This window comes from Colobus angolensis, unplaced genomic scaffold, assembly GCF_000951035.1.
Source record: "Colobus angolensis palliatus isolate OR3802 unplaced genomic scaffold, Cang.pa_1.0 Scaffold56, whole genome shotgun sequence".
Lineage (NCBI taxonomy): Eukaryota > Metazoa > Chordata > Mammalia > Primates > Cercopithecidae > Colobus > Colobus angolensis.
In genome coordinates this window covers 5,751,810-5,765,745 of record NW_012119154.1, presented here as the reverse complement: position 1 = coordinate 5,765,745, position 13,936 = coordinate 5,751,810, and the positions used below count along the sequence as shown (strand labels likewise).

The 13,936-nt window shown below is 43.7% G+C and overlaps 1 protein-coding gene across 1 annotated transcript in view; it reads left to right on the top strand.

Annotated features, from left to right (window-relative positions):
- The window catches only part of GLB1 (galactosidase, beta 1), a 115,434-nt gene that overhangs the window by 44,346 nt on the left and 57,152 nt on the right, over positions 1-13,936 (top strand). The window contains 4 exon segments of the mRNA XM_011961551.1: positions 1,383-1,441; positions 3,484-3,605; positions 3,690-3,730; positions 9,257-9,369. Coding sequence (XP_011816941.1) covers positions 1,383-1,441; positions 3,484-3,605; positions 3,690-3,730; positions 9,257-9,369 — 335 coding nt within the window.

The following is a 13,936-nucleotide window of genomic DNA, read 5'->3' as shown; positions in this document are numbered from 1 at the left end:
GTCTCGGCCTCCCAAAGTGCTGGGATTACAGGCTTGAGCCACCGCGCCCGTCCTCTTTTTCATTTTAGAGGAGGGAGGGAAAATGGAAGACACAAGAAGAAAGACAAGACACCCCTGATGGAATATTTCATGAGGAAAACTTGAGAGCAAGTGGTTTGGAATGGCTAATGCACAAATTAGAATCCAGAGTATATTCCAATATTCAGGGGTAAACACAACTAGAGCACCCACATCCTTTTGATTTGTTAATTAACTGGCAAATATTTGTGGCACTATCATGTGTATGGTGTTATGGAGGCTGTAAGTATCTTCAAACCAGGCTCATCCTGTGGGGTGCGTCCAGGTCAACCAGGTGTTCTTGTGAAGAGATAAGCACACAAGATATGTGTCTAGGCCCTGGGCAAACACAGGTAAAGAAGACAGGCCTGTGAAGGGAGCTGTTGTGCAGACAGGAAAGGCCACGGGTACCTCCTCAGAGAGGAAGCAATGTCCTCGGGTCCACACACATTGTCAGATGGGTCCAGTCTGAAGCTAGCCTGGAAGTATTCCAGTCCCATGGGGTGTGGGAAGGGAAAGGGGCCTGTCTTAGTCAGTTTGGGCTGCTATAACAAAATACCTTAGGCTGGGTAATTTATAAACAAAAGGACTTTATTGCTCACAGCTCTAGAGGTGGTGAAGTCCAAAATTAAGATGCCAGCAGATTCAGTGTCTGGCAAGGACTTGCTCTCTGCTTCAAAGATGGTTACATGCCTTCTTGCTGTGCCCTCATGTGACCAGGAAGCTCCGTTGAGCCTCTTTTTATTTATTTATTTATTTGTTTTTATTTTTATTTTTTTAATTAAAAAAAAATTTTTGAGATAGAATCTCGCTCTGTCGCCCAGGCTGGAGTGCAATGGCACGATCTCAGCTCACTACAACCTCCACCTCCCGGGTTCAAGCAATTCTCCTGCCTCAACCTCCTGAGTAGCTGGGATTACAAGTGTGTGCCACCACACTCAGCTAATTTTTGTATTTTTTAGTAGAGATGGGGTCTCACTATGTTGGCCAGGCTGGTCTCGAACTCCTAACCTCAGGTGATGCACCCGTCTTGGCCTCCCAAAGTGCTGGGATTACAGGCATGAGCCACTGTGCCAGGCTGGAGCCTCTTTGTATAGGGCACTAATCCCATTCATGAAGGTGGAGCCCTTATGACAATCACTTCCAGTGACCTCACCTCTTAATACTATTATATTGGGTGTTAAGTTCCAACATGAGACTTTTAGGGGGATACCAACATTCTGACCATAGCCGGGCTTCAGGCCCGAGTCCCATGAAGGGCTCTTGTTATTTAACTTCTTGTCATTTCTATGACTGACCTGGCTTCTCCTTCTTAAAATTTTCAGGCAGCAACATCACAGATGCTTTCCAAATCCAGAGGAAGTGTGAGCCCAAAGGACCCTTGGTAAGAATTGAGGGTGAGGTGTGGAAAGACCGTTGCAGCTGTTAGGAGAGAAAGGTTACATGCTGCTGAAACTGGGCAGCAGGCACTTGGTGTTTTTGGCGCTGGGGTCAGCAGCTAATGGGATTGTGGAGTCCTAGCCATTCTGGACATGTGAATGACAACAGAAACAATGTTTCTATTTGAAATTGAGCTCCTGCACTGGGGTGGAACAGACTGGGGACCAACATGAATGGCCTGTTGTTACACATCAGGTTCTGTGCTTCTGCATCCTGGTCTCCTCTGGTCCTCAGGGCAACTCTCATAAGTGGTCTTATTGTCTCCATTTTTATTGAGGCTCAGGGAACCTATGTGGTCTTATTGTCTCCATTTGAGGCTCAGGGAACCTATGTCACTTGCCAGGGTCATATAGCCAGTGAGTGGCTAGGCCAGGATCTAAGTTCAAATCTGTGTTAAGTGACTCTTTGTGAGCTTCTCCACCTTTAAAGTATTTACAAATCACTTGGGGATCTTATTAACCCTCACGTGATTCATAAACACAGCAAATTTTGATCTGCTTGGTCTGGGCTGGGGCCTGAGATTCTCATTTCCTTTTTTTTTGAGACAGAGTCTTGCTCTGTTGCCCAGGCTGGAGCGCAGTGGTGCCATCTGGGCTCTCTGCAACCTCTGCCTCCTGGTTCAGTGATTCTTGTGCCTCAGCCCCCCAAGTAGCTGGGATTATAGGTGTGTACCACCACGCCCAGCTAATTTTTTTGTATTTTTAGTAGAGATGAAGTTTTACCATGTTGGCCAGGCTTGTCTCAAACTCCTGACCTCAAGTGATCTCACTTTGGCCTCCCAAAGGGCTGAGATTACAGGTGTGAGTCACTGTGCCTGCCCCTGAGATTCTTATTTTTAATAAACAGCCAGGTGGCTTTGAGGATGTAGGTTTGCTGACCACGCCGAATTGCAGGGCTTCATGGCACACAGTTTAGGCTGCTAGGAGGAGGGGATGGTGGCAAGATGCAGGTGGTTGTAAACAGTCTGTCAATCCTTCTGTCTCCGTTCTTCCAGTCTTTGGCTGAAGTTGCTGTTCTTGTTGTCACTCAGCCCAGTTTAAGGGGTTAATATCCTGTGCCTTCTCTGCACCAGGTCAGACTGCCCCACCTGTGTACAAGCCTGATTTATAAAACAACCTTTTCTGAATCCAGTCTCTGCATAGACTTTGGGTGGAGCTTATTTCCTGGAACCTAAAACAAGAAGTGCCCACGAGAAGGTCCCGATTTCTTTTTTGTTCTCTAGACCAAGGCTTGGCAGGGCAATGCCCGAGAAAAACATGAAGTGTTTGAGGCCTGCTTTGCAGAATACTGGGACAAGTCTACCTCGTTATACATCAACCTGAGATCTGAAAATCTGCTATTATTCTTTTTTTTCTTTTCTTTTTTCTGAGACAGAGTCTCACTCTGTCGCCAGGCTGGAGTGCAGTGGTGCAATCTCGGCTCATTGCATCCTCCACCTCCCGAGTTCAAGCGATTCCCCTGCCTCAGCCTCCCGATAGCTGGGACTACAGGGGCGCACTACCACACCCAGATAATTTTCCTATTTTTAGTAGAGACGGGGTTTTACCATGTTGGCCAGGAGGGTCTCAATCTCTCGACCTCGTGATCCGCCCACCTCAGCCTCCCAAAGTGCTGGGATGACAGGTGTGAGCCGCCGTGCCCGGCCTGGAGCTGTTATTCTATAAAACTATTTTGCTTTACAGTTTCTTTGCCCAACAAGACTTTCCTACTGTGTTTAAACAGGGGATCAGCTATCTAAATTTTAATGTAGGCACCACTTTTCAGGAATACTTATATTGTGTAAGATGAGATCTCACTTTAGGCTGGAACCTGAGGACTGAACATAGGCATTGCTGGTATTGGAAGTGCTCATTGGTACCCCAACTCTGGGTTAAGCAGTGCATGTCAACCCCATTTCCACCTGTCATAGACGGGGCATTGCAGGGAAGCCCTGGCATTGGAAGGTCATAAGTCTATCCTAAGGGCCACATTCTTTTTTTGTTTTAGATCAATTCTGAATTCTATACTGGCTGGCTAGACCACTGGGGCCAACCTCACTCCACAATCAAGACTGAAGTGGTGGCTTCCTCCCTGTATGATATACTTGCCCGTGGGGCGAGTGTGAACTTGTGAGTGTTCATTGCCTGAGGGGAGGGCGCCCTCAGTAGCTGTGAGCTCACAGTAAAGTACTGTGTTCTTTTGTTTCCTTGTAGGTACATGTTTATAGGAGGGACCAATTTTGCCTATTGGAATGGTAAGAGCACTTTAACATCCGTAGAAACTTATGCTAGAATGTTTCAGTTGATTAATTTGGGGAGGGGTGTGCCCACAGACAATTTTGTTTTCTTTTTTTTGTTTATCCTGTCCTAAATTTTCTTTTCTTTTCTTGTTTCGGAGACAGTCTCACTCTGTCGCCCAGGCTGGAGTGCAGTGACACAACCTCAACTCACTGCAGCCTCCACCTCCCAGGTTCAAGGGATCCTCCTGCCTCAGCCTCCGAGTAGCTGGGATTACAGGCACGCGCCACCATGCCTGACTAATTTTTTGCATTTTAGTAGAGACGGGGTTTCACCATGTTGGCCAGGCTGGTCTTGAATTCCTGATCTCAAGTGATCGTCCCACTTTGACCTCCCAAAATGCTAGGTGTGAGCCACCCACCGTGCCTGGCCCTACATTTTCTAACATATAAGGATTACCAATATAGTTTTTAAAAATAATGTTTCTTAAATTTTTTTTCTTTTTTTCTTTTTTTAGACAGAGTCTCACTCTGTCGCCCAGGCTGGAGTGCAGTGGCACAATCTTGGCTCACTGCAAGCTCTGCCTCCTGGGTTCACGCCATTCTTCCGCCTCAGCCTCCCTAGTAGCTGGGACTACAGGCACCCACCACCATGCCCGGCTAATTTTTGTTTCTGTATTTTTAGTAGGGATGGGGTTTCACCATGTTAGACAGGGTGGTCTCGATCTCCTGACCTCATGATTCACCCGCCTCGGCCTCCCAAAGTGCTGGGATTACAGGCATGAGCCACCACGCCTGGACAAAATAATTCTTAAGGGAAATAAATGTGAGCATTTAGAAGGCTTACTGTTTTAAACCAGGCTACTTGAGCAGGCTTCAGTCACAGTCTATAACTGTAGCTTATTTGTTCAAATATTCTACTGTGGTCTTTTTCTTTTAACGTTTTATTTTGTTGAGGTATAATTTACAAACCATAAAATTTACAGTTTTTAAGTATATGATGCAGTGGTATTTACTGTATTCACAGAGTGGTGTAACCATTACCATTATCTAATTCAGGAACATTTTATCACCCCAAAAAGAAACTCCATACCCATTAGCATTCATTCTATACTCTCCCTCCTCCCAGTCCCTGGAAATAATATACTTTCTGTCCCCGTGGGTTTGCTGATTCTGAGCATTTCGTATAAATGAACCATGTATATATACCTGTCTGACTTATTTCATTTAGCCCAATGTGTTCAACCTTCGTCCATGTTGTTGCATGTATCAGTGCTTCATTCCTTTTTATTGCTGAATAGTATTCCCTTGTGTAGAGGTACAGTATTTTATTTATCCATTCATTGGTTGATGGACATTTGGGTTATTTCCACATTTTGGTTATAGTGTTGCTTTGAACATTAATGTACAAGGATTTGTTTGAATTCCTGTTTCAGTTCCTTTGGGTGTATACCAAGAAGTGGAATGGCTGCGTCATATGGTAACTCTATGTTTCGAGTTTCAGGAACTGCTATAGTGTTTCCCAAAATGGCCATGCCAGTTTACATTTCTATATTTTTTTTTGTATAGGAAAAATTATGACAAAATTTTTCTGCAATGTCTTTGATTTTTTTTTTTTTTTTTGTCTTTTTGCAAAGACAAATGATGCTGTACTGGCTTTTCTCTAAGCTTCATTCCCTACCTGTCTCTGTATTTGGATTTTTCTCTCTGAATCATGGAGGATGCCCAGCTGTTGAGTTTTGAAGGCTTAGTTTGGGCCTAAATCTCTCAGGATCTGAAATTGGATACTGTCAGCTCTTAATGAAGTTTCTCCTTTGAACTGCTGTCTTTTTTGCAGGCTGAGATGGGCTAGGAGAAGACATTGCTTACAAGCATTATCAATTTTAATACTATTATTAGAGCCAAGAAATGAAGATATTGCAAAACTCAAATGTCACTGCCTATAAGATAATAGCATGCCTGAGGCCTGTCTGGGGTGGTGAGGGGAAGGAGAGCATCAGGATAAATAGCTAATGCATGCGGGGCTTGATACCTAGGTGACCAGGCTGGGTGCAGTGGCTGACACCTGTAATCCCAGCAGTTTGGGAGGCCGAGGTGGGTGGATCACGAGATCAGGAGTTTAAGACCAGCCTGGCCAACATGGTGAAACCCCATCTCTACTAAAGATACAAAAAATTACCCAGTTGTGGTGGCGCTCACCTGTAATCCCAGCTACTTGGGAGTCTGAGGCAGGAGAATCACTTGAACCCTGGTGGCGGAGGTTACAGTGAACCAAGATCATGCCATTGCACTCCAGCCTGGGTGACAGGGCGAGACTTTGTCTCAAAAAAAAAAAACCCTAGGTGACCAGTTGATAGGTGTGGCAGACCATCATGGCACATATTTACCTATGTAACAAACCTACACGTCCTGCACATATATCCCAGAACTTAAAATTAAATTAAATTTTAAAAAAAGAAAAGATAATAGTGTGCCAAGGTTGGTCATTGATATTTTAGATCATCCCTGTGTGTTCATCTTATGAGAAACAGTTGAGACCTGGTGGGTACCTTTTTCATTCAGTAGATGGGGATTCCCCCTAGCTGCCATTGATGGGATCAAGACCAATCATCCAATCCAGGAAAAAAGACATCGTTTTTGGAGCTTTATGGTTCATGACACAAATTTTAAAAAATCTTACTGTTATACTTAAAATAACACATTCATCTTAGAAAAAAATTGGACATTATAGAAACTGTCAGAACGGAGGAGTTGTCCTTAATCCTCTTCCCTGCCCCTCCCTCTGCCATAATCCATAGAATTCCCCTTTCTTCCTCTGTTGTCTTATTTAGCCTGCATATTAGCCTCGTCTTAATTAGAGATTATCAACACCACTTTACAGATGAGAATAACTGAATGCAAAAAAAGTCCACACGTTTTCTGTTCAGCTGGCAAGGGGTGGAGCTTGGACTGGAATTCAGGTAGTGGTGAGCCAGAGTCACTGCCCTTTGGATCACCCTTTGCACCCTGGAACCCCTGAGCCAGCCCCCACACCCGCCCCGCTGTGTTCTGCCAAGCCTCTCTGAAGCTGCCTTTTTGCCCTGTCTCTTTGAGGAAGTGAGAGAAAGCCAGTCTGTACTTAGCAACTGTTCTTCAGGCTGGCTTCCCAGAGGAGAACAGGGAGAGAAAACCATGGGGAGTGGGAAGCTCACTGCCCATCCCACCCACAGGAACATGCACCTGCCTGTGCAGGTGTGTGTCTCCTTCCTCCATGCCTGTGTGTGTCCAGAGCTGTGTGATGGCTGCCTACAGGGTCCAGGCGCTCCTGTACTTCTCACACAATGTGGAATGCTGGTGAATGCAAAGTCTCACCATTTCTTTCGCCTTCACACCTCACACCCTCTTAGGTGGCCAGAGGAGGCTTGAATATGCACCATTTCTCTGCAATGCTGCCCTATAGTGGTCTAAAAACACCCAAAGTAAGACTCTGCCAGTAGAACTAGAACAAAGACTTAGTCTTCCAGTCCATCCTTAAACCCACTGGACAGCTTCCCAGCCTGGGCTCCCTTGGCCTGTAAAGTGTGCTTCTGGAGGTCATACTTTCCCAACTCAACCTGGCAACCCCCTCCATGCTGGGCTCTGGCTGAGGACTCAAGGGCAAGTGAGGCAGTCTCTGCCCCTCAGGTGCAAGCAGTGTAGTGTGGAGAGAGACATACAAGTGAGAAACACAGCGCAGCATGGGTGACTACCACATTAGAAGCAGACGAGGGCCACAAAGAAGGTGAGTTCCAAAAAAAAAAAGAAGGTGAGTTCCTTGCAGCAACGGATGTGGGTTTTTTTTTTTTTTCTTTGTGTCTCACAGGAAGGGATGTGTTTTAACCTATGCATCCCTTAAGGCGGGCAGACCTGTTGACTGTGAGTTGTCTCTGATTAATAAGAAATGGGGGAAATGGTATGACTAGATCAATTCAGTTGGTTGAGTGGTCCAGATCTTTCGAAGTTTAGATTCTGTGCAGAGAACTAATGAAAAGGTCTTTGGAGCTGACCTGCTTGATCTGATCCTCAGCCTTGCTCATCTGTCACCTCCACCATCAGTAGGTCACCCAGTGTGGCTCCATCATTGGTGAGCCACATCCAAGGAATTTATTACTAAGCCTAGGTAAGCTATCATGTTTTGTGCCTCACTGATGTACAAATTAGGTTGGACAAAAGACTATTCCTAAAATAACTTCACTCTCACACACGTGCATTGCAATATGCTCTCTGAAGTAGAGGAGGAAGGCACAAAGCCTTGCTGGTCTATGGATGACAGTATCAGCATCACCTGGACGCCTGTTAGAAGTGCAGTCTCAGGCCCCACTCCGGACCTGCTGAATCAGAATCTCTGGGATGGGGCTTAGGAATCTGTTTTAACAGGCTCTCCGTGTGACACTTAAGCACAGTAAGTTTTTGAAGTACCGCCCAATATTGCAGACAACCTCATACCTATGAACATCATCCCTGACAAGGTCGGGATCCTCTGGTCTAGATCCCGCCCCTTGCACAGTAATTGCAGGAGTATTCGTTTTTCTAGTCCTTTTGTGTACTCAGTATTGGCACGATCCTTTGGCCTTTGTTGTAGGTCAAGTTCCCAGGGAAACAGACTCCGAGATTACCTGGTGGAAAGCTTATTGAGTGTGCTCTCTGGAACAATGCCTGTAAGATAAAGAGGGAGAAGTGGGGCTATGATGCAGCTTCACAAGTGGCCTCAACCAATCTTAGAGGGAGCTCTGCAGCTGGGATGGCTGTTTGAGGCGCATTGGTCAGTTGTTGGGTGTGGGCTATCCCTGAGGGTTGTAACCTTGGGTGAGGCAGCTCAGCAGAGGCCAGCACCCAGAGACAGACACATCTGAGAAATGTCAGCAGACAACAGCCCTAGCTGCTGGGAGAATGAGCAAGTGCCCTGGTTCTAAAGGGGGATCCAGGAGGTGCACCACAGCCCCATCAACAGTCTTCGATGCAACAGAGGCCCTTGGCTTACGTTTGAACCTCTGTGGCTGATGTGGGTCTGCCGTCGTCTCCCTCTGTGTTTGGTTTAATAAGCCCTCGGTTTTCTGCTGACCCATGGCCTAGTCATCTGTGTCTTCACCACTGAGCTTTTCTCAGCCACAGCTTGAGGACGTGAAAAAGTTCAGAGTTGACAGGATGAACAGTCAGAGATGGGGGTCACATCATAAGCCCTGCCATTACTGGTTGTGAGGTGTTAGCAGATTTTTGTGGGGAGCTTCAGATTCCCTGCTTGTCCAGTGAGGGTGATGCCTGTGAGAATCACAGCTGTGGACTTCTGTAGAGAGTGGATGGAAAGCGCGCTTGGTAAACTCGAAAGTGCCTGGTAAGTGCTGCCTTTAGAAAGAAACTCCTTCCTCTAAACCTTGCATCCTGAGGGCCACATCTGTGTCTCCCAACAACTGGTTTTCACGTGTCTTCTAGTTTTCTCTCTCCACAGTGCTGAGTTCGTGGATCCCAAAGAACTTGTCCCAGAGCTGCGCCATCAGTAATAACTAGTGGCACATTTTTGTTTTCTAGGGGCCAACTCACCCTATGCCGCACAGCCCACCAGCTACGACTATGATGCCCCGCTGAGTGAGGCCGGGGACCTCACTGAGAAGTATTTTGCTCTGCGAGACGTTATCCAGAAGGTGGGTGCTTTGTATGAGCTGTGGTGGGCTGATCTCGGACAGAGCCTTTCTTGAACTCACTGTGGCTCTGTGGACAACTTCCTGCCTGGAGCCCTCCTGTTTAAAAGGGTGGATGAAGGGAGGCATCAGCTAGACTTGGGTTTGCGTCTTGTACCCCCGTGATTAAGAATGAGTCTATGAGCAAATCAGTCTACTGATTATTAATTTGTACAACTGGGATTACAGCATCTGGTTGTGTTGTAAAGATTGAAAAGAACGTATATAAGCCATCCAGGACAGTTCCTGACACATACATGTCTAATAAGTGGTAGCTGTTAACTATTATTTATCTGACATGTAAGAAAATATGTGTCTACTTAAATAGCTGATGTACATAGGAAAACAAATCTTCAGACACTGTGAAGCATGGTGCAGATGTCAGCTGTCAGTGAAGCTTCATTTTTCTATTTGGAGCAAGTGATTGCTGTTTCCTTCTGGACTGCACCTGAACTGCTTACTCCTGCTAGCATTGTAACATTTTGAGGCACCTAATGCACCTAGGTGGGGTTTCCTGTCTCTGCTGTGGGTTAAAAGAAAAAACCCACAGTTTTTCTGCTCAGTCACCTGAGTTTTGAAGTTAAAAAAACAAAGGTTTTCTGCCTATAAATGGTATGGGGTTTTTTTTGTTTAAGTATGATGTCGTCTTAATTTTAAGCATGTGTTAAAATGAGTATTACAAATTTTTTAAAGATAAACGATATAATCTAGACTTACCACACTTATAATTTGTCCATTTCATCTAAATTTTCAGATGTATTGTTAAAATGTTGCTTATGCTATTCCTTTATTATGGGTTTAACCTCCACAGAATTTATAGTAATGTCTCCCAAGCTCTCTCATATGTTTGTTCTGTTTTGAAGCTTTTGGTTCCTGTCTTTATTATTTTCTTCCTTTATTTGAAGCTTAGCTTTTTAATGCAGCCTTGCTTCTTTTCTAATATAAATATTTAAGGTTATAAATTTCCTTCAAGTACTGCTGTGGCTTTATCTCATAAGTTTTGATGTGCAATCTATTTCTTACTGTTTGCTTCTAAACATGTCTATTTTGATTTCTCTTTACCCTTGATATGTGCAGAAGTATGTTTTTTAAATTACTAGAAATAAGTACTTTTCTGTTTTTTTTTTATTTCTAGCCTCTTTGCATTCTGGTTAGAGAATATAATCTGTGTGATACCAATCCCTTGAAAGCTATTGAGCCTAGTCCTAGAGCCTGACATACACCAATATTAATGGTCAATGTGTGCATAAAAAGAAAGTATATTTTACAGTTGTCGACTGTGTTCTACATACACGTTCATCAGATTAAGTTTATTAATGGTGCCATTGATATCTTTGATCTGCTTCCTAATTTTTCGTCAGATCAGTCTACTATTTATTGAGAGTTGTCCCCATGTATTTCCCCTTGTAGCTCTGCCAGTTCTGAGGTTATGTTATTAGGTGGGCAAATTGAGAATTAAATCCTTCAGCACTTAATAGTAAAGGGATTATATAACCCCCTATTTCTAATAAGGCTTTTTGCCTGGAACCTTTTTGTTTGTTTGTTTGTTTGTCTGTTATTCATTAACACCGTTTACCTGCATACTTTTGCTTGGTATTCTTCTGAAATATCTTTCCCAATGCTTTAATTTCAACCTTTTTATATCCTTTGTTCTCTTTACATGTATCTCTTATAAATAGGATATAATTGAATTTTTAAAATATCAGTTTGAAATTTCTTGTCTTTTAACTGGTATATTTATGCATTCTCATTCATTGTACTTGATATACATAGATTAATTTCAATTAATTTATAATTTCTGTTTGGCGTTTACCTTTTTGGCTTTTTCTTTCCCTTTATTGCTTTCTTTTAGATTGAGGTTTTTTGTTTGGTTGGTTTTTTTTTCCTCTTATTTCTTTCCCCCCTCTTCTACTTCGGAAGTTATTCACTGCATTCTAATTTTTTTTAGTGGTTGCCATTTAAGTGTGACATATATACCCCCAGAAAAAAACAACTCATAGGTACACAGCTCAGTGAATTTAGACAAGGGGAGCACAGCCCTGTAACCAACACACATTTCCCCAGAAGCCCCTCTCATGCCCCTCTCTAGTCATTAACACACATACCCATCCCTGAGCTCACAGCTGGCCTCACCTCTATCGCCAGAGGTTCGTTTTGCTTGTTTTTAGGCAGCAGGTTCCTACAATATACACTCCTGTGTCTGGCTGTCTTGTAATAGTTTAAAATTAGTCAATGTCTTTACTTTCTCCCTACTGCATCCCTCTTTAACTTACTGTAACTCCAATTACACCCCTCTTGATTTGTATGTTATTATTGTCAGATTTTTTTTTTTTTTTTTTTTGAGACGGAGTCTCGCTCTGTCACCCAAGCTGGAGTGCACTGGCCAGATCTCAGCTCACTGCAAGCTCCGCCTCCCGGGTTCTCCCCATTCTCCTGCCTCAGCCTCCCGAGTAGCTGGGACTACAGACGCCCGCCACTACGCCCGGCTAGTTTTTTTTGTATTTTTTAGTAGAGACGGGGTTTCACCGTGTTTGGTCTCGATCTCCTGACCTTGTGATCCGCCCACCTCGGCCTCCCAAAGTGCTGGGATTACAGGCTTGAGCCACCGCGCCCGGCCTATTGTCAGATATTTTAATTCTCTGGGTTTAGTGTTCATGTATTTTAGTTCCCTCCTTAAAAAATGAAACCCATGGGGCATTACTATAATGGCTTCAGATAGTATTTCACTTGACCCACATAGTCCATTTATTTGCAAATTATTTAATAAGTATTTATCAAGTACTCTCCATGCTCCAGGTGCAGTTTTAGCTGCTTGGTGTATGTAGGCTTTCCTGAGAAGGTGGAGCTCAAACAAAAACTTTAAGGTGGTGAGAGGGCCATGTGGGATATCTCCACCAGGACAAGAGCATTCCAGGCAGAATTCAACCAGTGAGAACTTGGGAAGGTATATGGCATTTTTAAAGTCTATCAAGGAGGCCAGTGTGGCTGGAACCCAGTAAATGAAGAGGTAAGAAGTAGGAAATGAGGTCAAGGAGATAGATGGGGAACTGATCACATGGGGCATTACAAGCCATCATAAGACTTTGGCTTTTACTCTGAATGAAATGGGAATCCATTGAGGAGTTGAGCAGAACCATTGTTAAAGCATTCCATTAAAGCAGAATGCGGCTGCTGTTTTGAGACTAGACCCTGGGAGGTGCGGCAAAGGTAGAGTAGGAAGACCAGTTAGAAGGCTTTTGCAGCCATCTCAGTGAGAGGTGATTGTGGCTTGTGAAGGTCGTAGGAACTAGGCAGTTTCAGAATATATTATGAAACTAGTGCTAATATAATTTTTAGATGGGGAGTATGAAAGAAAAGAGAGACAGGTGACTCTAAAGTGTTTTAAATGGCAACTCGAAGGACAGAGTTACCGTTTATGTGGGGGAAGATCAGGAGTTCAGTTTTGGCTGTGCAAAGTTAGACTTGTCTAGTATATGTCCTAGTGGAGATGTAGAGTGGGCAGTGGATATATGAATGCACAGTTTGAGACAAAGGTCTGGTACCTTTGTCCCAGGACCACACTTTCTTTATCTTTTGTTCCTTCTTGCAGCTCAGTCTTTCCATCTGAGGTCACCCTTCTTCTGCCTGAAGTATATTCTTTAGAATTTCATTTAGTGAGCAAATTATATTAATTCTTCTTTGTCTGAAAATTGTTTTTCACCCTTATTTTCAAAATGCAGTTTTTCTTTTATTCTTCTTCTTGTTTTTTTTTGTTTTTTGTTTTTTGTAAGGCAGGGTCTCACTCTGTCGCCCAGACTGAATGCAGTGGTGAGATCTTGGCTCACTGCCCTCTTCTGCCTCCCAGCTTCAAGTGATTCTCATGCCTCAGCCTCCCAAGTAACTGGGATTACAGGTGTGCATCATCACACCTGGCTAATATTTATATTTTTAGTAGAGATGGGGTTTCACCATGTTGGCCAGGCTGGTCTTGAACTTCTGACCTCAGATGATCCACCTGCCTCAGCCTACCAAAGTGCTGGGATTACAGGTGTGAGCCACCATGCCCGGCCTCCAAATGTAGTTTTTCTAGACTGACAGTTTTCTCTCAGCATACTGACTTCGGGCCTCTATTGTTGCTGGTGAGAAATCAGTTTGCTGTACTTTGTCACTCTTCTGAAGATAATCTGTCTTTCCTTTTGGACAGCTTCTGAGATTTTCTCTTTATATGTGATGCTGTATAGTTTCTCTGTGATGAATCTAAGTGTGACTTTCTTTTCGTTTATCCCACTTGGTAGTTTTGGAACTTGTGGCTTGGTATCTTTTTTCACTAGTCCTAAAAAGTTTACGCCATTATGTCTTCAAATATTTATTTCTATTAGATAATTTGTTAGAACTTCTGATTCTAGCCTCCACGGCTTGTAATCTCTTTTTCTCTGTACGGCATTCTGATTATCTTCAAATATGTTCTTCAATTGTTGTTTTCTTTTTAGCAGCTATAAATTCTGAGATTAAAACCTTTCCATTGAGTTATTAAGTTTTTTTTTTTTTTTTT